At 33.3% G+C, this 27,042-nt stretch overlaps 2 protein-coding genes across 2 annotated transcripts in view; both read left to right on the top strand.

Moving 5' to 3' along the window:
- The first annotated feature begins 963 nt into the window (after window positions 1–963).
- Window positions 964–27,042, top strand: part of LOC123691399 (patched domain-containing protein 3) — a 28,106-nt gene continuing 2,027 nt past the window's right edge. The window contains exons 1-10 of the mRNA XM_045635770.1: window positions 964–1,158; window positions 21,581–21,857; window positions 21,984–22,201; window positions 22,463–22,641; window positions 24,038–24,381; window positions 24,836–25,036; window positions 25,343–25,480; window positions 25,569–25,882; window positions 26,454–26,666; window positions 26,757–26,966. Of these exons, the coding sequence (XP_045491726.1) occupies window positions 21,581–21,857; window positions 21,984–22,201; window positions 22,463–22,641; window positions 24,038–24,381; window positions 24,836–25,036; window positions 25,343–25,480; window positions 25,569–25,882; window positions 26,454–26,666; window positions 26,757–26,966 (2,094 nt within the window). The 5' untranslated portion in view covers window positions 964–1,158. The remainder of the gene's footprint in view (window positions 1,159–21,580; window positions 21,858–21,983; window positions 22,202–22,462; window positions 22,642–24,037; window positions 24,382–24,835; window positions 25,037–25,342; window positions 25,481–25,568; window positions 25,883–26,453; window positions 26,667–26,756; window positions 26,967–27,042) is intronic.
- Window positions 1,886–2,832, top strand: LOC123691402. Its single transcript, XM_045635774.1, has 2 exons — window positions 1,886–2,066; window positions 2,157–2,832. The coding sequence occupies exons 1-2, from the start codon at window positions 2,045–2,047 to the stop codon at window positions 2,498–2,500; spliced, it is 366 nt and encodes a 121-aa protein (XP_045491730.1). The 5' UTR covers window positions 1,886–2,044; the 3' UTR covers window positions 2,501–2,832.

Below are 27,042 nucleotides of genomic sequence, written 5' to 3'. Positions count from 1 at the left end.
CTTAAAGGTAAAATGACCAATCTATTGAAATTAATTTTATGTGATTTGTCTTTTCTGTAGCACTTGGATTACTGATATAATATTCAATAAATCTTCGGATAAATAGTCTAAATGTGGATAATGGTTATATTCCAATAGTTTGCTCTACATGAGTGCTTCATAAAAATATTCCCTGTATTATGAACCATTTTTAAATATATTTTGGCTTATCATATTTAATACGATTCCTACCACCAACCAATCCAAAATAAAAGTCTCCATTTTCAAAATTGGTACCATAAAATATAAATTTCTTCAATACTCTACGCCCGTAGTTTTAGGTAATGAGCAAATACAAAAGCTGGTAACAATGTACCATATTTTGTAACCCGACTACCTACTCAAAAAACAACTATTCCGGCCACCCACGAGTAGGGAAGCTGGCACAAAGGCTCCTATCGACCATCCCCTTGATCACGCGTCTCTCTAATCTCTGCACGATTTTGTAAGTACTTATTAATTTCATTGTATACACCACTTAATTGGTTTTTTATTCCACGGGATGTTACCATATCAAAGGCATGGTATTATGTACATATATGAAAGTGGACTTATTGCTGCAAGGATATAATAACGCAGTTATGTAAAAGTTTTAAAAATGCTTATAGACCTGTTTAGTGTATAAATGCAAGCCGAAATTTGACACATTACACATTAGATATACCTAAATCAAGAAGTTATAAACGAATTCTGAGATAACTGCGTTTGGAAACATAAGTGAATTACGAAAGTAATGACTATTTGTTCAGAGACAGCACTTAACATTTCTAACAACAGTGCTTAAATCTAAATCGTCACTATAAAGATAGACGAAATTCCAAGCTTGACAATGAAAAAAGTTCATGGACTTTAAAGGATTAGGGTCTAGCGGGAAGTTGTGGAGGTGGTCCTTATCTACGTGCCGAGTAGAGGGGCAGCCGACAGCGCTCTCGAACACTTTGCGCTGAACCGCGACTACAAGTTGCCGCTCTGCGCCCGCGCATACGATCCGAACCGAGTTTAAAAATATGTATTCGATTTCAGTGCTGAGGTGAAAATTGTGAAACAGTGCGTTCGAACTAGTGCTCAATTTAACAGGATTTATTTTTTGTGTATAACGCGATCGTGCCCACTATCAAGGTAATTTATTATTTTTCACTATTGATTATGTTATCGCAACTATTTGGGTCCTATTGCGATGTGCAGTTTCATTTTGCGGACACTTAATTGCAACACTTCTTGCACGTCCGGCAATACTTACTTTCACGGTGAATGGTGATCGTTAAAGATTCATATTTTATATTTCATCAAGTTAAATTCGTTACAATTTTTTAATAATGTTATTTAAAAATAATTTATAACTTCTCGAAATACTTAGATATAATTAAATAGTTTTCTAAACGCATTTTTTTATTTTTAATTTACCAATTTGATACCGACTCTACTAAAAGAAGTTTACATCTAACAATTACTCTACATGATATAATATAATGAGGTATTATTATATCATATATTTAAGTGGAGATATAATTTAGTGGAGGTTTTATTTAATCGGCCCTGATAAACAATAATAAGTCCTACGTAGGTATCTACGTGTTTTTATCATATTAGTTTTCTGCATAGATATGTGCATCATATACATATACATTTATACGTTGTACACATACGGTGAAGCCTCGATTTATTCCAGTGATTATTAGTTACAGAGAAAGTGTGTAACACTTGTCTTACACAAATTATACGACAAGACCTCAATTCATACAAATATTTTTATATTTATTGAATTAATAATTCCGTACATATGCACATAATAATCGATTAATAGCTTGATTAATAATATAAATCATTAGCCCTAGATTACTAACCTTCGTCGATTCGACGACGCGTCACCAAAAAAATCGCGATAACTTTTACGCGCGCGACCGTATGGTTTTCTAATTTCAGCTAATCTCAACCGACCCGTTGGGCTTGCGATGGACAGTAGTGCTTTTTGCGTGGAAGGCCCACACGTGCTGTTCCAGAAACCATGGCTCGTCACATCGACGAAGGTTAGTAGTAACGTGACTTTTTGTACTATTTAGTTAAGTTAAAATTACGTTATTTTCTTTTATAATGGTGCCTATTATTTTATTTTTTAGATGAGATTCATTTGTTATTATTAGAAGTCAAAAGCGATGAGGAAAATTCAGCTGCGAGAGAGCCTGAAGACCACATTGAGGCTGATCCAGTGCATGAAATGGAGGATGATGATGAAGTTTCTATTGTTAATGAAGAGCAATTTCCAGATCAAGATTATGAGGCAAGTAGTAATACATCTTCGCAACGTTCCATTGAAGACGCGACACCTAGCACTTCAGCTGACCCTAGCGATTTGATTATAAGACCATCGCGTCCCATTCTTCTTGGGAAAGATAAACACATATGGTCATCACAACAGTCAAGATCACAAAGCAGAAGACCTTCAAGGAACATAGATATTTAAGACGTAGGCCTGTACGCTTTTTCAAGATATTTTAGATCCTCTTCGATGTCTTTCAGGTATAATTACTGATGACATTACTGATACTCTGCGGGACTCAATCACATAAATTTTAAACATGTCAGGAAGAAGTAATGTGAGTGTTATAAGTGAGACTGAGCAAAGTAATGCTGCTGATGACTCTCCACAGCACAATAAAGAAACATATGTGCTATATGTCCCTCCGTAAAGCAAAGGCAGACTAAAAATAGGTGCACTAAGTACAAAAAATCGTTATGAATGGAACACAAACTTTATGTGTGTCACAAATGTTTTAGTTCCTAAGCTATTATGAAAATTATATTTTTAATTACTTTTTCCGATATTATTTTTGTAATAAATAGTTTATTTCAAGCAATTTGGATCTATATTTTATATGTATGGTATTTTTCAAAAAAATAAAGAAAGTTCATAAAGCGTGTACACTATGATCTCATTTTGATGATTGTTGAAATTAAAATTTTGTTAAAATAAATATTTTAATATTTCTATACGTAGATTAATACATTTTCCTGAAAATAAAAATATATCTACAAATATTTTTTTTTAATTAAACCCCTAAATCCCCTCCAATAAACAGCGTAGTCGAAACGACGAAGGTTAGTATTAAACGTCGAAAAATAAGGTTAGTGTTCTAGGGTTAGGATCTTATTAGTCACGATAAGTCACAAAGCTCTATTTACAAAAATACCGTAATTAATAAATTAGGTTTAATTCTTTGGCCTTCCTATTGTTATTGTATTTAATTTAGGGATTAATATAATATTTGATGAATACAATTCTAATTCATAATAAAATCACTCATTTATTAAAATTGCTTACGCATACTAACGCTCGTTTCTATTGTATTTAAACTCCAGAAAAATTTAAATTCATACAACCCTGACAGCTCCGCAAACATGCAATCGCAGCCCTTGAAGGTGCATTAGTCCCAAGTCAAAAGTTGCGTGGAGTACCTACAAAAAATGTCGTACACGGGAGTAAACAATGCTCGGGACGCAGGTAGAAGTTTGAAAAATACATTATCGACTCAGACAGTAAATTGATTCTTTGTGTATGGACAATGGTGTCGGTGGATGCTATTTCGTGTCAGGTGTCCGATACCATCCTTTTGTGGCTGGCGAAACCTCTTAGCCGAATTGGTCACGACAACAATAAATGGGTATTGGAAATTTTTATCTATCAGCCCACTAGCCGTAGCCCGAATGAGAAATGGCTGCAAAAAATTAGCGCTCCGTCGTGATCTGAATAGTTGCTATTGAAAAAAGAATTGAAATAGAGTTTTGCTACAGTTTTGCAAGCAACAATGTACATGGAAAATTTTAGAAAATATGAACATAACATAAGAGAGAAATATAACTCGAAACCACAAACCCAGAGATACCACGCGGTTTTTGATTACAAGATAGAGAGTACAAACGTATAATGTATTACATGTTTCAAAAGATCAAGCACCCATAAACCTTTTGATCCATACAAATTCGGATTGATTTATTTCACCTGTGGCTCAGTCACGGAACAATACCACCTAATTTACAGGCATGTCACGTTAATTTGTATAATTGTGACGCCGTATCATTAAGAATTAAGGCGCATACAAACACAAGCCCATCAGTTTCGAAAACGACCTCAGTATATCAAGGTTCTATTGGAGAGTGATTGCAGACATAGAGTAATCAGTTAAGAAACATTTTATAGGGCACTTACGCCTGACTGTTCGATATTTAATTACGTTTACAACATTACTGAGAGCCAGTCACATATTTTACCAACTTTGTGACGCGAATTGTTCATTGTTATTTTGGCTTTTATGTTCGATGCTTGGCAATCACTTAAGTAAAAAGACTTCGTAATTAATAATTCAAAATATAAGGATATTCAAAATAAATTATATTATTTTAAATGATAACATAAAAAAAAGTTTATATAAAAACAAATTGTGTTTCAATGGTAAATCGCGAGAAAGTGATTGGAACGAAAAAAGTTTTCATAAGGAAAATTTTTGTTTTCAACTGATCGGCTTCTGTTTTTGGCACAAACTCGTTGAAGCAGTAAGCACTCAATTCAAGATTAATTGTTTTTTTTTTTATGAAAACTCAGCGCAAACATTAGTTGGAATACCTTCTAAACTAAATCGTGGTTATATAAAATTAATGAAGTAAATAGGTAGGTACTAGGTATCTCATCTGTGTCCGTTTCTAAAAACAAAGCGATGGATATCCTCTACATCGTTGTTTCGCTATATGTTTGTAAGAAATATTGATATTATTTATAGTTTAAACGCTGGTGTAATATGCAAATTATCTCTAAAAAATATTACTCTATAATTGCAAAATATTTTACTATTGAATTCAAAATATAATAATAAGTTACATAATTCAAATAAAAACATTTAACGCTTTTCTGTGCGTGTTTAAAATTATTATAAAATAGATTAAGTGAATGTTTAAACCTTGCTTATTTAATTGTCAAGGACAGGTATCTGTAATTTTAATATGAGGCAATTTATGTTTTTAAATTCTCCAAGTAATTCAATCCACGCTAATTGCACACCGAAACTAAATACATATATAGAAGTTCGAGATATGGGTAGGGTAAGTAAGAAATATGATGTTAAACTGGCAAACTCAATTGTCTATTTTCTGTTTTTGAAAGACGATAAATATATCACTAATAAACTCCTTTAACTTTTGATTATCATCACAAACGACAATTTTTAATTCACTTTATAGGTACAAAATTATTATTGGACAAGCATGATAAATTATTTCTTACACATATTTATTATAAACTCCTTTCCTTCCTTTCCTCGCCGACGGAAACATTTTCATGGTCGTATAAAAATTCTCATATCAACAATTTCCGAAATTAAAAAAATGTCGTATTTCGTAATGCGTATAATAATATGTTATCTTGATTATTTCACATACGAGTACGTACATGTAACGGGGCTACAATATGACGTAGTTAGAGAGACTACGGAATCAAAGGATACTACCGCAAACAATAATTTTATGGCGGAAGCCCAGTCAATATGAGGAAGTATTCCGAGTCATGCCTGCAGTTCTGCCGCGGTTTTTGAACTCTGAAGGATATCGCCTTTCAGTAATTGACGTATTCGTCAAAAATCTATAAGTCTTTGTCATTACCTCCCCTTCCTACCCTACCAATGGGCCATAAGGAAACAATTAACTATAGTATGATAAGTGGTTAAATAAAATGCTTTATGTTGCACCTTGCGAATAATCATGGAAATCTTATGGCTTTACAACACTGTAAAATGTTTTTACTACGCACTTTTTTATTACTCTAGACAATCTCATATATAACTAAATAAAATCGAATCGCCGATGTACATCCCGAGGGCTGGCTAATTGGCTTCGCTGTTTCTATGAAATATAAATTATTTCATGCTATAAAATTGAAATAAAATTTGCAGTAAATTTTATTGAACGTTGTGTAATATGTTATTTAATATTCAATATTATACACATTTTTTTCAAAACCTTGTTCAGTAAAACAAATATTAGAAAGTATCAGAAGTATGTGATTCTTTTCTAGCTACATAGAAAGATTTTAAACGTAGAAAGACAATTAAGTTCCTATTCATTTTATAAGGGTATTAAATACTTTTAATGTATTCGAGGAAGCTTTCAACGTTTTGAACAAGAAATGTTCGTTCGTAGAATTTTACGCACGACTTATTTATAAATGGATTTTCAGCAATTCAACTTCCTTAATAATGACGAACATGACGTAATTTATTTTGAAGAGTCCTTTGGAAATTCGGATTATAATAAAAATGAAAGTAAATACTAGATACAAATTTCCGTCATGATGTTGATATTTGGTAGTTCGTAGAGGGCGATGAATGAGAGAAAATTGAGGCAAAGGCCTATAATAAACTTCACGATTGTAAGAATCATGGATGATACACATTACAATAATTATAGATATCTACTGTGACCTGTAGACTAGCATAATCCTACTAATACATAATATTATACGAGTATGTGCGAAAGCTTTTGACGATGAATTAATGTAGTTTTGTAACTCATTCACGGGAAAACCACTGAACCAATTTTGATCATACTTGGCAGTGATGTAGTTTATGTATCAGAACAAAATATTACAAGCTATTGAAATACTTGCTTTTGTCTATGATTTCGTCTGCGAATGAAACTTAATCGAATAAGCTTCGATAATAACAACTTTATAATTGACTAGCTTACCGGCGCGGCTTCGCCCGCTTTGTCTAAAACCTGATAAATTAAATACCTTCCTCTTGAATCACTCTATCTATTAAAAAAACCGCATCTAAATCCGTTGCGTAGTTTTAAAGATTTAAACATACAAAGGGACATAGGGACAGAGAAAGCGACTTTGTTTTATACTATGTAGTGATGTCAGATGATCATTTTATCCTTGTTTTATCCTACAAATCGATAATATTACTTCAATTATTTATTTCACTTTTTATTTGATTGTCAAAAATCATAAAGAGCTTATTACACGGTCGCGTACCTTTTGGATATTTGCGATTTGATTGCTGCGTGGCGTTGTGACCTGCACAATGACAGATCCTATTTAGATATCACGCTCCACTGCGTACCTACATATTATTTTATAAGATCGTTATCAAAATATTGCTTTACGTATGATATCCTTAATGCAATGTGAATTAAAATACAATAAATAAATATTCATACTAAAAGCTTACAAAATATATTACTCACTAAAACTTAATTTAAGCTTATTAAAATTCAAGAGTGCATTGTAAAAGTGATATGATGCATTTCAAACAGGTTTTATCGGAATGGCTATGGTATTCCTAATCTTTTAATGGTAAACGTTGTAGCATTAGAGATTGTTTGTTTGCGCTCAGGAACTGGTCCAATTTGAAAAAAATCTTTCGGTGTTAGATAGCCCAATTTTATCGAGGAAGGCTATATATAGGCTATATCTTGACGGACGCTAAGACTACCAGGACCCACGCGGGTGAAACCGCGAAGCTGAGCCAGAAAAGACATACTTAAAAAATATCAAATATGTAAAAAAAATACACTTTAAGCCAAAACCTATAATAAATTTAACGACTTTTAAATTTAAATGATTTGGTTGAGTTGTGGGTTAAAAGGCATGTCAGTATCCGTTACAGAGTAATAAGTTAAAATGATGTATTGTTTGAAGTCTCAATATATAATAACTCATAATATGTTATATGAGTATTGTTATATTATGTGTTTTAAAGGTATTGTTTAGTTCTCTATTGTAAGTTACTCTTTACCCATCTTTGTTCTTTCATTTGTGTTCCTTTTTTGCTTTGCAATCTATTGGAAAACGTTGCCAGTCATAATCAGTGCGAGCTGATATCTCTTCATTCTTAAAACCATTTCATTACTTTTATACACAATAATAACAACGAAAAATTACTTTATGATTTTATTTACCATTAAATTCGACATTAATAACATTTGGTTATATATACAACTCGATAAAAACAAAAAATTCCCATCATATTTTTCTCCAGACATTTTTATATCACTTTACATAAAGTCTTTATAAATTTAGATCGTACATTTCCCTAATCTCCTCAATTATGGCGCGAAATACAACACCGGATTGTGAAATATCTCCGTGGGACAAAATTAGACATAAAATTTTGTATACTCTAGCGTTTATGGCTCCATTAGAGTCTAAAAGATTGTGAAAGAAAATTGTACAGCTACTTATAACGAATATGTTTACATTTACGCATAGCATTAGGCAATGAAGATAGAGAAAAACAGAAGACGCAGTTGGTACTTACTTTTATAAGTCCTTGAAATTTTATTTTATTTATTTAAAGGCGTAGGGATGTGACGACCCCACCGCCCACGGGTTGGATAACTGTGTGACAGTAGTTATCCAACCCGTGCAATCAGTCATAAGGCGTAGGGATGTGACGACCCCACCGCCCATGGGTTGGATAACTGTGTGACAGTAGTTATCCAACCCGCGCAATCAGTCAGTACCCATTCCCAGCAAGTGTGCAAGCCGTGCTTCAGCTGGGGAGTACATAGGGTACTAAAAATATATGCAACTTAACGGTTTCCTCGGGGAAGTGGGCGACCCTCGAGTGTATAAAGCCTGTTATATGGATGGAAGAGAATAGAATGCGAACTGGGCCGCTTCCTGGGGGTCGCCAGGGCGCGCCTGGAGCTGGCGCTGGGCGCGGCAGCATGCGGGACGCCAGCCAATCCCGCCGACCGACCCGACCACCTGGTCGGTCGAACCCACCATCCCCACCAGTAAGCTTGACGACAGCAGGGCCGGCAACGACCCAGCATATGGAGTCCGCTACTGGTGGAAACAATAAAAAGACTCGCATGAGATGGTCAGCTGACCAAAATAAAAATGCCATGCGAGCATATTATAGGGCGACTGAGGGTGAAACCAACCGGACTGGGTACCGAGTGCGACTGCTCCGCGAATTCAACATCTTGGAACCCAACATCACCCTCACTGAACAAAATCTGGTGGATTTTATTTATTTATTTATTTATTTTGGTCTACCAACGTTTGTTTACATTACATATAAAATATCAAAATACACATACACAATTATAAGATCAATGTAAAAAAAACACTTATAGGTAAACACAGCATGCGAAAAATAAGTTTTAAGTTTTAAAGTATACAATTACACCAAACAATTTTATTAGTGAAAAAAAAGGAAAACCAATGATTATATATAATGTACTTAATCTATTCTATTCCTTAAAAAGTGAATTAAATGTTTTGCGGAGCTTGTTGGGGGAATCTACAAATATATCAAACATCTGACTGTAGTTATTTACAGTTTTACAAATTCTCGGAATGGGTGAGTTCCGACCCGATACGGTTCTGCGTTGAGGAGGACACAGCGGCAACAAAACCTTACGAGGATATCTGGAAGGGACCTTTAAGTGAAAAAAATAGACTTGCGTTTAGCTCTAGCTTCATTCATTTACGTCTGAAAAATTTCAGGGAATCTAGTTATTTTAGGACTTGGACCAATATTAGCGGAGAATACTTTTTTAAAAGTTATACTTAAGTTACAATTATGCCACCGCGCGTAGAAATTGTCACATTGAATATAATATGTTGAATTGCTCCAATTTCTATTCCCTCCTTTCCTTCTTAAATGCAAATACTTCGTTTATTTTTGCACATATCAAGTTATGAGTCAAAATTATACAATTCATCTATTTCCCCACATAAGTGAGGAATAACCGATCGAGTCCACGTTACGTCAGCGCGTTGCAGCACCGCCTTGCGACACGACTGGCCATTACCCCTTGCGCTTAATAGCTGAGGAAAAAATAAATTACTTAGAAAGTGACTCTTATTAATATCTACTTCTCCACTAGCTAAGTGCGTAATTCATATTGTTTTTGTTAATGCCATAATTGCACGGAATGTATATAAATTGCAATGGCCGATCGGATTCCGATTTATCGAAATTATAAATGCTAAAATTTATATAATATAAATGATATAATTATTTCCTTCTATTTATATGTACAATTAATACATATTACATTATTTTAGCGTTCATAAAAACATTTTTACGTAATAACTCTTGAGCTGATTTACAACAACATATCCTTATGTTGTGACCTATAATCGAGGTTTTTTCCTATAACCTGTGGTATCAAATAACACCATTTACTGTTGTTTATAATGTAAATCGAGACACAAAATAGATACTTATTCGGAACAGAAACTCACTGCACCGAGCGCAGCCACTCGCATAGCTATGCGTGCGTGAAAATGTTTTCATTTTCTTCGAGATACTTCTCTGCATTGAAATGAACGAGGAAAATGATTGGAGAGACGTTCACCTGTCCACATTGACTAATACTGCACATTAATGTACTTAATGTTCGATAATTTCATTCAATACAATCTTACCAAAAGCGTAGGCGCGGCATTGAAAAAACAGTCACTTAAAAATGATTACATCCCTAATAAAATGTCACAATTGAATAATGACGAATGATTGGCAAAAGTAGGCCGATTACTTGTTAGTTACTTCAATTAATGTTAGAGATAAGACGATTACAAGACAACTTACAAGTTACAAGAGCAGATTGCAGCCAACTTCAATAACATTGAAAACTGAATAAATTTAACCTTTCATTATATTTAGCCTTTAAAACTACAGATACAGTCAGAGTTTTGTACAATATTCTTATTAATTTTATATAATAAAGGTTATAACAACTTCGCCAAATACAAAAATACTAAATCCTAAACTGAATTATTATAAGACGTATAAACAAACGTCGTGTAGTGAATCGTGATAGGTATTTTAATACTTACATTTAAAGCAAACAATTCATTAAAGTCGCATTATTCGTAGAAGCTTTTACATTTTCATTCTGTAAAGCTTATCATTAATTGAACTAAGAATAAAGCAGTTTGAAAGATTCCCTTAATCCTTCAAGTAGGTATTTGATTTATATTCCGGCTTCCGCTTAGAAGATAAAATAATACCGAAGACATTATAGTTCCAAAAAAGTTTAACCCTTATTAGTGAGCGTGTAATGTTTTCGCTAACCTTTTAAAACAGATGAAGAAATTAAGGAAGATTTCTATGGGTCTGTAAATGATAGGTTTCACCAGTCCTGTTCTAATGCCGTTAGCTTCCTCTTTATGCAAGATACACGTATCGCTTACTTATTACTACATTCACCTAATATGGTATTGCTCTTCCTTCTTATATATGTAATTACGGTCTTATGACAAACTTATAAAATACAGTCGCAAACAGTATTTAATTTAGCTTTTCACTTCAATCATTTACAAAATTATTTAATGTTATATTATTTGTTATTTATACTTACGTATTCCACATACCCCGGGGATGGTAAAGATCCTTACCTATTCATTCATTCTTTACGTTTTTAACTATCAACCTTTTCGATAGTGTATATATTCGATATTATATAATATGTAACATCGCGATATAGTACAAAACAACAACTTTAGTAGACCGTGTATATTATAGTAGATATGTACTATAATTGGTTTAAAGTTGTCTTAAATACGTAATCGGTCGCAGGTCAAACAAGACGGAAATTTACTTTCACTGCCTTGAAGCAGATATTCTGTAAAAGGACAAAGCCAGTCCATTAAATTTATACCGTTATATTAAACAATATAGAACATATACAGCCAAAAGATTGGAATACAGGGATCATCTGCCCAGTGCATAAAAAAGGTAGCAAGAGGAAATGTAGCAACTACCGCGGAATTGCTCTGTTGCCAACAGCATATAAAATCCTGTCGTACATATTGCTGGATAGACTGGAACCCTACGCGGAAAAAATCCTCAGTGATTATCAGTGTGGGTTTCGTCGAAACCGAAGTACGATCGACCAGATTTTCCTGCTCAAACAGATCATGGAAAAGAGGTGGGAATACGCTCTGAGCATGCACGCGCTATTTGTGGATTTCGAGAAGGCTTACGACAGTATTGATAGGGGCGCCCTGTTTGCAATTTTAAAGGAACTTGGAATTCCAGCCAAACTGGTGGACTTAATTAAAACAGCTATTGGAGACAGTAACATGCGAGTGAGGGTGGGCAAAGAACTAACAGAAGAGTTTGCGGTGTTCACCGGATTAAAACAAGGCGATTCTCTGTCGCCTGTGCTATTCAATTTGGTACTGGAATATATCCTGCGGAAAATGCTTGCATTGGACTGCGGAGTGTTACTAAATGGAAAGCATTTGGTGATTGGATATGCTGACGACCTCGCATTGCTTGGTGAAAACCGTGACGAAGTGGGTAAAGCCGCTGAGACCTTAAAACAAGAAGCTGAAAAGGTCGGACTAAAAATAAACGGAAAAAAAACGGAATATCTCCATATGAAGCGCTATAGGGACACACGAACTCAACGCCAAAACCTACAGGTTGGAGATACGACGTACACGGGAGTAGCTAGCTTCAGATATCTGGGTTGCACGATAACGGATGCACACACTAGAGAGGAAGAAATTAAAATCCGCATACAAAATACCCTCAAGTGTGGTGCAGCCTTGCATAAAGTCCTCGTGTCCAGGCTTCTAAGTAAAAAAACCAAACTGCGGATATACAAAACGGTTATAAGACCAATACTTACCTATGGTTGTGAAGCCTGGACCCTAACCCAGAACGAAGAGCGTAACCTTTTAGTCACAGAACGAAAGCTTCTTAGGAAGATCTTTGGTCCTATCAGACAAGAGGATGGAAGTTGGAGAATCCGGAAGAATGCCGAATTAGAAAAACTCATGGCCGAGCCAAATATACTTGGGGAAATAAAAGCGCATCGCCTGCGTTGGCTTGGTCATGTAGAGCGAATGGGTGAGGAGCGAGGTCTGAAGAGAGCATACTTGGGCCGTCCCTCGGGCCGTCGGCCGGTGGGTCGACCCAAGTATCGCTGGCGCGATCAAGTGGAGAGGGACCTGAGTGCGATTCAAGCCAGTGAAAACTGGCAAGTGACCGCTCAGGACCGGGGAAGGTGGAGAGTTCTCGTCTCGGAGGCCAAGACCCACTTCGGGGTTTCAGCGCCACAGGAGTAAGTAAGTAAGTTATATTAAACAAAAATAAATTATATAAAAGAAAGTCTGTCAGATGCTTCACTTTCTTCGCAAATTAAATCGGTTTCTGTGTTTTATATCTAGAACTTGTTTATTATAATTTTTAATTTATAATATAGATAGTCCATTGAACTTTAAAGTCTCAGTTCTAGAAGTTGTTTCAACCTTGTATAAGTGGGGGCAATCGTTCATAATTTTATGATTTCAGTGATGTTTTTCGAAACGATCCATAAATTAATGCAACATGTTACTTACATATTACAAAAGTTATTTTGACTTTAATACAAGGTTTTATAAATCTATCCTGTTATAACATTCTCTTTAATCATAGAATAGGTATATATATACTCCATCACGACCTTTTTTCGAGTGATACTTTCATAGGACATATTTACCTATAACTTTACAATATACCTTGACAGCATTGTTTATTTTATCCTGTGTCACATATAAATAATTGAAGCAATTAGTATTTGAACTACATAATCATTAGATGGACGGAAGCATGTATGAGGAAAGCTTGGCAGCCTCGGTTCAACCTCACATTTGCCTTAACATCTGCCAGCCTTGGAGACGACCTTCTTCCTTCTATTGGTGAGGCACATTATTGCCATACTTCCGTTTCTCCCAAACTTTGACGGTATAATAACTAATTGGGCTATTACTGCGTCAAAATAATATCAAAACATGATTTACTTCAAGGCAAAACTCCATATTATATCGGGCAAGTGCAGAAAATAATATAGAAGTCAACAGCTCTCCCATATGACTCAAATGTTGAGTAAATAAATGTTAAATAAATTTGTTAAATGCTAAGTAAATAAATAAAGTTTAAATGAAGGTTAACAGTGAAAGAGGTTATCGTGTGAAAATTCATCATCGCTAAACAATGGAGATATATTGTGACAAACATCAATAGTATGTGTGAATTTGTAAAATGGAAACTTTTATAGTAGCAATTAGAATACAATTTTGTAGAGCGCGATTGTGTAACTAAAATCCAAAAAAACAAACTTTCAAATTACGCACATTAGTGTGATGATACCCATTTAGCAACATATCCAAAGCTGATTTTAATATTAAATTAAATACATATTATATATTTTGTAATTCAAAAGAAGATAATGTACATCAATAAGAAGGTTATTAGATAAACGAAGTATTATTTCGTTAAGAATTATTACTACTAAACATTGGATTAACGGTGATGATGAATGGTAAATGGCGAATTAGGACAATGTAATAAGTCAAGATTGCGATAATTTCCTGCCCATTTTTGGTAATATTACTCCATGTTTGAAATAGCTTTACCGTTTCTTTTTGAATATGGTTAAAGTATTTTAAAAATGCAGTTCAACAATACATGTTAATTTTATATCCATGCTTGCAACTAGATCAACGCGTCTATCACACATAATGTCGATGTTAAATTTTTTTACTTGAGAGTTACCTATAAGGCGAACTACCTAAATGCAATTATCTAAACTCTAAAGATTCTGCGCCAACTCAAGCGGCCGCGGCATGCCTTCATTTCAAAATTATATTGGAAATTGATATGTTAGACATTGAAACTTCTATAATATTATCTATAGATTTTATGAATAGATTCTTATACAATAGATAATATGTAACCTAGTCCTTATATTATGTAGTCCTACATCTAAAATGTAGAGTCATTATTTAGTGATGTCTTATAACATCAGTTTATAAGCTGATATTGATAGTAATCGTATATATACTATACGATCACTATTAATATTTTTAGAAATAAACGGAGGTTAGTCCTTATTACTAATAATACTTTATAGTTTATACAATATCCTTTTATTTACAAAAGCAAGTTTACTTGACCTAACCGTTATCTTTTGTGTAAATTAGTAATGATGTACAAAGTATCCTTTAGTTAAATACATTTAAGGATGTTTGTTTTACACTAATCATATAAGGTAGGTACATACCTATCTATACTGGGTTCAGTTTCCTGTGAACTTAGATAGAAAAAAAAATTGTGTGGTTTTATGAAACCACGGCAAAAGTGAAACTTTTTTTCACACTATAGACATTTAACTAAAAATTATCGTATTTGTACGATAATTATCGTACGTATCGTGCGTCACGCGACATGCGCTACACAGACCAAAAAGCTTGAGACGATGTAATAAAAGTTTGACTTTCAAAGATTATTCATTCTCTGAAAATTTGATTTATGTCATAAAATAAGTACCTATTTCCGATCTAAAAATACGATAGCACATCTTAAATATTTTAGCAATGTCTTTTTATAATGTTGAAAATAAATATTTGCGTTTATTTATAGGTTTATCGAGTTCTTTTATATGTAGAAACAGAGAAGAAATAGAAATCGTCTTATGCTCCAATGAATCAAATCAGCCGGTTCCTTTCCAGTGACTATGAGTTTTTTGTGCTTATTTTAATAGTGAATTAGACTTATTTATCCCCGACACTTTAAATGTCAGGTTTAATTTTGGATGAGAAACCATAGAGCTTAGAAGAAACCATAGATAAAAAAGATCTTTGAAAACAAACATTTGTTTTATGGAAAATGTTGTCCATGAAACCCTTTCCAAGGACTCATACGCACGTGTAATGAACAACAAATCAAAACATGACCAATACTGCGTAAGGGCACGCAACTAGCGGATTTTTACGTGCCAAGATACCAAATCAGCTGCAGATTTAAATTAGCTACACATCAGCGATTACAATCACGCAAATGCGTGTAACCTTAGCACCGTATCTAGAAACTCCTTAACAATTTTATGCTATTTATTGCCCAGTACCTTATAATCATTACGAAATTGTCGTTAGTTCAAGTTTAAACACAGAACGACCTATGTCAAGGATGTCTTGCAAATCAGTGAGTCACTCTCGGTCAACGATTAATTAGATAAGTTTTCTTAGCTGTTTATTTTCAGGTATTGATTTCGAATACAAAGTCAAACATTAAGAATTTATTTAAGGATTTTCCTCTTATTGTAGCAAATGCAATGAGTCAAATAGATGTGTGTAGGTGTTCTATATAATACATAATATATCATTTCACGATCTACTCTGTAACGATATAATTACTTATGTATGTTTTTTTTATGACTAAAACCAGACATTCTACAAGTTCTAGAGCATCATATTGTACTTAATCAATAACTTTACCTTTAGCAAAGATAAACTAAGTAATTCCTTACATAGAGTTCACAAATAAGCAAACGATGTTTTAATGAGTGAAGTACAATATAAATATTTAATTCGACATATTCTTAATCAAGCCTTAAAGTAAAATACAATCGTAATGAGAAAAGACATAAAAGGCATTATATAACCCATGAGAATTATGTGTATGTAATGTAATTTCACATAATTTCCTATTCTATGCTGATTATAAAAGGAGCTCTATTAGTTCCGCGAATCTCGATTTTCTTGTCAATAACAATCGATGTGAACTAGGACAAGCAGGGGTAAAGATGCGCTCTCTAAAAACACACTCATTTTGCGTGTAAAAAGCGAAAGTTTCTAATTCATTGTTTTAATAAACTCCCGCCCAGATAATTGGCGTGATTTATTTAAGGAAACTCTATGAACATCGCGATTCTAAATCAACATGCATTGATTCATTTGACTGACAGCTTAACAATAACATGATAATGAATAACTGACATAAATGAATAATACACACACACTTTATTGTATAAAGTAATTCATAAAGTATTTGATACTAAATTATCAACATTTATTATTTGTTGAAAACCTTTAACAGGAGCTTCGGCGAAACGTGTAAAACATATTATCTAGAGAGCTCTTTGTTAAAATACAGTTATTTGCTGCACGGCGTACACATAAATGGTATTATAGAAAAAAATATTAACCGCCGATTCCGTTCACACGATCATACTCGCGTATAATCATCAATGAGCTGTCATTATGTCTTCAACTCAATAAACCACCCATTCCGCACGTGTAGAGTCACTGACCTCTCGTGTTTACTTTCACAAACATAGCCTAGACTTATAGCGTAATTGTAAACAAATCATATTGGAACAAACTTTAAAGGACAATTAATAAGTGTACAGGCGAGTTATAAATGGATACGCCTAGCAATAAAATAACGAGGTCGCGTTTAATATGGCATCAAACGCATTACTATGATCGACCATTAAAGATCTCGAGTAGACAGGAAAATCTTCGGAAAACTGTACACATTCATACTAAGTAGCTAAAAATTACAATTGCATTAAATCGTGATAATCATGGAACTGTAATTGTTGAGGGCATACGAGGTTAATTGTTTTGGAAGAGTTTATGTCATTAAATTTTATCTTAAAATATAATTATTATAATTGTTACTTTGTACAAAACATTAAGTAGATTGTCTATATTTACTTGACATTTACACATGTAATGCTGGCAACGAATCTGAGGTCTTAAATATAGTGAGTTATAAAATTATAACTCACGCAACGATTGCAGTAACCATGCGATTAACATTTGTAACATTGCACTGAGATGAGATGTGACACAATCATGTTCTAACGGTTCTATATATTGTATAGGAAGGCAGTACCCAATACCCATACATAGATACAGGTAGTTACGTCTGTGTGTGAAGAATAATATACAATAATCTATCGATACAATGCCGATATTATTATAATTAAACTATTGATTTTCTTTTCTAACAAATTTTCTCAGACAATTTATTGTTATAAACTTGATATTTTACCAATATGAACGTAGATGATATCTAAAAATTACACAATATTTAAATAACAAAAATATTTAAATCATATATTATTCATTCGATATATTGAATTTATCTTCAATGTAAATGAAATTAGGGCCAATGTTATTTAGAGTTAAATAAATAAATAAATAAAATACTACAATTGATATTTATTTTATACGTACTACAGTGAAAGGCCTCTGTCGGTCAAGGAATTCCACGCGAGTAAAACATAGCAATCATAGAAACGCCTCGAAACATCGTTTAATTTAGTAATTAATATTATATAGCCTCTGTTTCTAAATAGTTAAAACTGACATCTGACTATTTATTATAGAAGATAAGATCTTAATTTAAAATTTACATTTTGTAATGATAATAATATAGTGAATTAGTTAAAGTCATGTTTCCATAGAGCGAGCGAAGCAACGCGGTCAGTGTGGACGTGGCTCGGCTAAGGAAAATGGTTTGTGCTTTTCCTAGCAAACACAGTTTAAGCAATCATTATAATGTTCTTATTTCCATTATATTTAAAATCGTTATTATAAATATTAATAACTTAGAGTAATAAACAACAATGTGTAAGTATCATGCACCTACGTTCATGATAAGTGTCATGAATGGTTCAACGTAGATCATTTAACAAGAAGTTTACCGCACCCCTTTAGTCAGTCACACAATAAGCAATCCTGCGAATTGCTATCGTTAAAAAACCACCAAACACAATATATTGTCGTGGTTTTACACCAACTATTGTTTCAATATTACTCATGTCATAATATCTACCATCTATTGTTGCGACCCTCGTCATCTAAACTTGAACTTATGCACGTGCTAATGATTCAAGAGTTTAATATTTCTATGTTTTACATAATATTATGGCGATAGCATTATAATACGAAGGACTGAATATTAAGTAGGAAGGATTTATTCAAACAAATTCAAATGCATTAACATTTGTTACTAAGCCCTATGAATCCTGAAAGTTAAAACGAACGACTAAAGATACTACAGCATTTAAAAAAGTATTTGGATGGTGATAATGTGTCCAACGTTTGCTTGCCTTTTGATTTAATTAATTATTATTTAATACTTTCAGAAAGAAAGTAGTTATTTAAAATTCACTGACGAATTAAATGAAACAAATCAATTTAAATTCCAACCCATGTAAATAATTTAAAATAGGCAGACAATAAAAATAAACATTGTAATATCCAATTTGAACAGATGCCATAAAGTTTTATCTGCTAAATAATTTGTGTACCTATTAATTAATATAATTTATTATAAACAGAAATCTCCAAAAGTTCATAATTACTGTCTAATCATTAAGATTAAAGATATAATGAGCCAAGGTCTTCATTAAGATGTCGGGCACGCAAGTTTCATAATTGCATACCGACGTGCTCTACATCTATTTGCAATCATTGCTTTTTATACATAGTTGAAGAATTTTGCAGTCTATAAATTTGTATGAAATCCCGGACATGTTTCTTGTTCATTTCTTCGAGTGGTTGATCTTTTGATTTGATTAAGGTGATTGTTTTGACTTTTGTAGGAAAATCTTTTTAATACGCAACTTGTTTCATATTTTGTGTCTAGGATTTTTAAAATTAAACATTTTTTTTAAAGTTAACATTACATAGGTACCATTAATTAAAAGCTTATCTTATTTATCACGGTATTAAGTATATAATAGGTAACAACTTTAAGCAAATATTAGATATTAGTGTAGGCGTTTTAAATTGAGTTTTCTCATTGCTCTACGCTTTGTTAAATTTAATAGCTCAATAAAAGTGTACGTGACATAACACAATGTGTAATTTTACTGTAATAAGTTTCTATTCATTGTAATACATTTGCATTTACTGTAGATCGGATCCTATGTATTTATGCGGTTTGTTAGTTTGATAGAATTAAAACTTAACCTTTAATTTTTTTTTCATGTAAACTTTTATAGATTATTTTTTTATATGAATATTCTTATTTATGAACATTTTATGAATAGTTTATTTTTAAACTACTACCGATTCGGGATGTCGCTTCTACCATAGAATATAATATATTCTAACTTCTACCGAGATAAATTCAAATTACGTGAACATTTTATGGAGCCATTCATATTTAAATCTCAATTATTTATGGATATTGATGGTCGTCTATACTCTATAGTCTATCTAGACAATCGATTGTTTTATAAAAACTATGAATTTTAACAACTCCAGTAGACATCACAATAATTTTTAAAATCTGTATAAAATAAAACGGTAAAATTAAATTAACAATTTTGAGTCAAGGCAAACAATAATCGTTAAGGTCAAAATTACTTGCTCTGAATTATTTCACTTACCTTTATTTATAATATTAAGAATTTAAGTACTATAATTTTTTTAAGACCATAATATTGCAATGCAATGAAAACAATGTTATGATGAAGATCACATTATTTTAAAAGTACAGATTAAGAGAAATATAATATAGGTACTTAGTTAACATCATTATATTATAATTATAATATTAATAAAAAGACTCGTTTTTATGAATAAGAGTCTGTTCACAGAAAGCAATTTCCGGAACTAATAACTAAATTATTGCTCGGTGACATAGTAAATAGTAACCTATATTTTAAGCTTTATACCGCATCAATGCTGTAGGGGTAGGATTAGCGGTAAGTACCTAATTAAATAATTATTGTGTTACGAAACCTTACGTTCGTTTTCAACTAAAAAAATAATTATATTGTATCTAACTGTCTTGTTAGTTGTTACAAGAACCAAATACGCAAAACAAAACAAGTAGTGGACTGTGGAACACGTGAAACATTGACAACCAGTTTTTCATTACGAAACGAGGACACGCTTACCACGGACACTTGCTTCTAATATCTTCATGTAAACAATTAAACCTGATATATTACTAGGTAGGTACTAATAGCCACTTATCCGGGCTTTGAACGAGTTAATCCGTGACTTCACCAATATGAATAATACCTACCAGCTTACTCGGAAAAGATGCGTAGCTTTCGTAGAGGTAAAATAATTTTAAAGATCGGTAGAGCAGCTGCTGTATTAAATCGAAACATTAAAAATACACACAATTCTTTGATAAAAAAATCAAAGCTTACCTCTTTATAACTTTAATATTTGTTTATATTTAACTATCAAATAGGGAACACACCCGCCGGGAATCCTGTTCCGCATTATAAGACACTATTTTAACTTTTTTTTTTATAATATTCTAGGTTACTTAAGTACAGTTTTGCTAAGGATATTATCTAACCAAAATAACTCCTTCAATTTATAATATTAAGGGGTCTGTTATATTCATCGACGAATGTACGAAAAATGTTTAGGTATTCCTTGCACCAATTTCATGATTTTTTTATAAGAGCACGGCTATGGTTGGTCGTGTAGCATGAAATCGATATTATACATCTTTTTTACATTTTTAGCAAAAAGTGTAATGAGTACGTTATAAGAAAAATCCGTTAATACCTACTGAAGAATTTCTCGTGCATCTCGTGATAATTATTCTTCAAGTGTTGATCTAATAGTTTTCCGACTATTTACCTACCTATCTAATTTGATATAATTGCTATAAATACTCAGAACAAAAAACAAAAAGCAATTTGTCCATATCTGAGTGAACGGAAAAGTTATCTAGGTATTATTCAATTAAAATTAAACTTAATTGTTTTGTTTCAGATGGGCTGCAAATTAACATTCGTCGACGATGTACTAAATCGATCATTCTACAAACTCGGCCTGGTGGTCGGCAAACAGCCGGGCTACTTCATCATCATCCCTGTGCTTCTTACCCTATTAATGATCACTGGATATCAACGCGTTTACTATGAAATGGACCCAGAATACCTTTTCTCGCCAGTCAGTGGGCAAGGAAAGTTAGAAAGACGGATAGTTGAGGAATATTTCAAAGTTAACTATTCGCATAGGTTCAATGTTGGCAGGATAACACGACCAGGTAAATATACATAATGATTTATTTATTTTTGGTTTAGATAATAAATGAAGATTTGCCTACGAGAAATCAAAATACTATTTATGTGAAATTGAGTAAATCATTCAGTTAAAATCCTAAATTTTTCAGGTAGATTCGGTCGCGTGATCATCGTTTCAAAGGACAACGATACTAACATGCTACGAACAGAAGTATGGAAAGAGCTAAGAGAATTAGATGACTTGGTTCAAAATGTGACCGTCACCATGCCGACCGGAGAGACGTTCACCTACAGGGAGGAGTGCGCGCGCTGGGAGGGACAGTGCTTCGTCAACGATATACTCAACTTGGACAAAATTATAGGAGAGGTACGTGTTTCAAACTACCCTCGTTGGCAGTGGTATTATTTCCAACTTTTTAGAGATACCTTCTTTAGGACTCAAAAGAAAAGTACTTAGTAATCAAACGCGGTTAAGTATAGGTAGTTGTTAAGTGTGTTATAAGTTAAAACCCTCAGAGATAATGTCTATTCAAAAGGACAATAGCAACAACTAACGCATACATTAGTGTTTTACCGTCGTTTTGAAAGCTCTGTAGAATTATAGTAACAAGTACTTTCTATATTACAGGTGGAGCGTGGCGAATTGAACCTCACGTTTCCCATAATGTTCAACCCCGTGACGTGGGAGGCTCACGCTTTTCCCGTATACTTCGGCGGTTCGAAGATAGTGGACGACACAATCGTGTCCGTCCCCGCCGTGCAGCTCGTCTGGTTCGTGAGGACTGATACCAAACTGCAGGAACAACGGTGAGGATATCCATAAGTAATTACATATATATATATATCTTACCTATATATCTTATATATATCATACCTTTCCTTCCTAGTAAATTAGCCTTTTAGTAGTTACTATCGGTGCTTGTTCCTTCTCCTACTTTTTCTTTAAGATGATAATAATCAACAATAATAGTTATGTTTTCGTTGAGTTCACTATCTCTATTAACTCTCGGGAAGTATGTAGGTAGGTATTACGGTTTGTCAAAAATATTATCTATGAAAAATCTGGTACGGATCAAGATCCGTCAAGACAAGTCTTGCAGAAGGACATACATAACTAATTAATAATTAATTAATGAGGTCGTATAAGTGATATAATACCTTCACATTGTGGAAGGAATGACAGACCACAAGCCGCACCTGTATTCTAAAGTGAATGATATTATAATATTTCAATGCCAATTTACAAATTAACAGCTACCTACGGTAATAAAAAATTGAATTTTCAAGGCTGATTAATTATAACGTATATAAACTTCGATTGCTTTTCTCATTAGTGTGTTTATGTATGCGTCAAAAATAAGCTTATACTGTGGCTTATACTGAAGAAAAAAAAACACAAAATAGAATTAGTTTACAAATAAGGAAATCATTATGTGCACAATTGTAGGAAACACATTTCAGCATTTCTAAAGTCACTATTGTGTTCGGTGTAGCGTACATTCATTTTTATGACTTGTTTTCAATTTCAATAGAGTTAGATTTAGTAAACAAGAAACAACTGAAGTTAAATAATAAGTTTCGATCTTGACACGGTTTGAAAAGTCGTTTCGAATACTAAACACTATGTAATGTTTCGAGAATACGAATAGAAAGGTGATTTTCAGATAAAACTTGCAATACTTTTTGTAGTTTGGTTTTATTGTCTGCTGTAATATGGATTTAAGTACTCCGGGAGTGCCGGCAGAAGTGAAAACTTGATTATTAACGTTGAGCATGTTTGATATCCATCAGCTGTCTTACGCTTTTTCGATCAGCCGTCTCGCCGTTTCGTCAACGCCGCTAAAGAAGTTTTCACTTCAAAAAATTATTTGCTTTAACTTAAAGATTACGATAATATCTATTAAGATAATGATAAATGACAAATAACTGAAATGAATATTGTTATAGATATGTATAGATTTACTATCAAGTATTAGTCTAGCTTTGCCCGTGGTATTTACATAGCCTATGATAAAATTTAAATAGCCCATAGCATAGAGCTCATGGATCACACGCATATCCGACGGTGAAAGAATAATTGAAATCGGTGCAGTAGTAACAGAGATGAGCGCGTTACATAATACAATCATAATATGAAATCACTACGTGTAGACATTCCATTACTTTAAACCGTATTTCTCATTATTTTTCCTTACATTTCCAGAGGTGCAGCCTGGGAAGACGCGTTTTTAGATGCTGTAGGTGTGGCAGAGGACACGGGGCGATTCAAACACATTTCAGTCGCGAGATTCGCGTCACGAACACTCGACCACGAACTCGAAAAGAATACGAGGACCGTTATACCGTTTTTTAGCTCCACCTTCATACTGATGGGGATATTTTCTATTGTTACTTGTATGATGGGTGACTGGGTCAGATCAAAGCCCTGGCTCGGTTTGCTGGGTAACATCTCGGCGGTGATGGCAACCGCAGCTGCGTTCGGCTGTGCTATTTATTTAGGGATATCGTTTATAGGAATCAATTTGGCCGCACCATTTCTTATGATTGGTAAGTTATTGAATTTTTTTTTTTATATTATGGTAGGTAATTGATATTGTTTTAAATGAAGTGGGTTTTGCCTTTTTGTACGCCGCTGTTAATGTCAAGAAAGCTATTCGTCTAGTAAGTCAATTCAATAAATAGTACCTGTAGTATTTTCTTACTGGTATATAATAGTAATAGGTACTGTAGATTTGTCACAATTCACAAATTAAATTTAAAATTTAAATAACAGGCAGGTAATATTAGATTGGCCAAAAAAATCTTCCTAAAGCTTTCATAATTTGATATTTGATAAGTACAAAATTCTATTTTGAAAAATAACTCAAAAAATATACCTATACAGGTTAAGAGAGCAAAACCCGAACTTTCATGGCTCTTTACAGTATGTCAACAACAGAAATAGCTAAATTATGTCCTTAAGTACCTACCATAATATGTAGTAATTTAACTCTGATTGTAGGCATCGGTATCGACGACACTTTCGTAATGCTAGCGGCGTGGCGGAGGACGTCGCCGCAGCTCCCCGTACCGGAACGCATGGCAATCATGCTGTCGGAAGCCGCTGTCTCTATAACCATCACTTCGGTGACGGATATGCTATCGTTCTTCATTGGAATATTCTCGCCTTTCCCGTCTGTGCAAATCTTCTGCATGTATTCAGGTATATTGACTTTGTGTTATTAATATTAAACATTCGTTGATCTATCAATAATGTTACTGGAATATTTGTTTAAATGTTGACGCTCTTTGGGCGATTTCCGTCTCAACTTACTGTAACTCGTAATGTTCCCAAAAATCCCATAGCATTTTGATAATTGTTGCTCTAAACAAAGGTTTACCTATGATGATATTTATTTTAAAACATGTACCTAATATTTGTATGAAATAAACACGATGATATAACTAGTTAAGTAGTTAAAATATTAAAAAAAAATCAAAATTAAAATTGAATACATTTAATTTGCAGGATTAGCGGTATGTTTCACTTTTGTGTGGCATTTAACATTCTTTGCTGGTTGCGTTGCTGTATCTGGATATAGAGAAAAACAGAACCGACACACAATCACTTGGCTTAAAGTGCTACCAGAGTCTAGAGCGCGAAAAGGTAAGAAAATATATAGAGAAATATAGTAAACTTACAATATTCACAGTTGATTATAAACCAATCATAATGAAATCTACTTTATTTTCAGAAGAAAGATCCTGGCTTTATCGAATATTCTGCAGCGGTGGTATCGATCAAGCAGATCCAGATAACCCTATTGACAACAAGGAACACTGCATCATGTCTTTCTTCAAAACTACCATGGCCGATTTGCTCAATAACAACTTTATAAAAGCAGTAGTTATCGTAGTATTTCTTGCATACCTCGCCGGAGCTGGATATGGAGTAACAAATCTCAAGGAAGGTTTGGAACGAAGAAAACTGTCGAAAATTGATTCTTACTCTGTCGAATTCTTTGATCGTGAAGACCTTTACTATAGAGAATTTCCCTACCGAATTCAGGTAAAATTGTTTATAAAATTATCTATACATATAATAAATCTGTAGAAGGGTCAATTCTGTACATTGAAAATATTGAAAAAATAAATAGCAGGGGGTGTTACTGGATCGATACCAAACCCAAATATGTGATTAAAAAATTTTTTGTCTGTCTGTCTGTCTGTCTGTCTGTATGTGAAGGCATCAAGTGAAAACTAGCGGTTCGATTTCGATGAAACTTGGTATAATTATACCTTAATATCCTGGGCGTAAAATAGGATACTTTTTATCCTGGAAAAATACGTAGAAAAAAAATAATCTTAATTTTTCAGTTTTATCCATAGACGTTGTTCCGTAGAACCGCGAATACACGTTGCGTATTATTATAGGCCTAGCCGTATTTGGGAATTGGGTCCAATAGATATTTATAAGATTTTATTGTCAGAGGTACCTACTCAAAATGGAGAAATAAACCATCCACGCGAAGACCGACATCCGCGCGGACGGAGTCGCGGGCGGAAGCTAGTCTTTAATAAAGACATCTCTGTAATTCATATTATAATCTTGACTGATTATTATTACTTTTTGTCATCAGGTTATTATTAGCGGCAGACACAATTACTCGGACCCAAAAGTTCAGGATGAAGTAGAAACTCTAACGAAAAGTCTAGAAAATACATCGTATATATCGAACTCTCTATACACTGAATCTTGGTTACGAACCTTCGTCGACTACGTTGAGAGAAATAATGACTATCTAAACATTTCTATAGATTCAGAAACAGATTTCATTAAGAACCTTAAAGAGGTAAGTTCCGATTTGAATTTATTCACAATAATTAGTTAGTAGATATTCTTTGGCGTAGGTAAACGTTAACAAATCTTTTTCTTTTTTCAGCTTTGGCTTTTCCCCGCTAATCCATTTTCTTTGGATGTGAAGTTTGATGAAACTGGAGAAAATATAATTGCTTCCCGATTTTTAGTTCAAGCTATCAACATAAGTGGAACTAATCATGAAAAAGAAATGGTAAAGGCTCTCCGAGAAGTTGTTGCACAATCACCACTTAACGTTTCCGTTTTCCATCCATACTTCGTATTTTTTGATCAGGTATATTGTGATGTTATTTTATTTTTAATTCAATTATTGGATCATATCAATTACAGATTTTTTACTGAGAATGTTT

The sequence above is a fragment of the Colias croceus genome, chromosome 4 (assembly GCF_905220415.1).
Source record: "Colias croceus chromosome 4, ilColCroc2.1".
In the NCBI taxonomy this organism is placed as follows: Eukaryota; Metazoa; Arthropoda; class Insecta; order Lepidoptera; family Pieridae; genus Colias; species Colias croceus.
The sequence above is the reverse complement of the archived record's forward strand: the minus strand, read 5'-3'. Positions and strand labels throughout refer to the sequence as shown.

Bases quoted from the DNA above. Each gene is read 5' to 3' on its own strand.
- LOC123691402 (XM_045635774.1), top strand. From the start codon at position 2,045: ATGGCTCGTCACATCGACGAAG. The intron at 2,067-2,156 runs GTTAGTAGTAAC...TTTATTTTTTAG, and splicing joins GGCTCGTCACATCGACGAAG to ATGAGATTCATTTGTTATTA.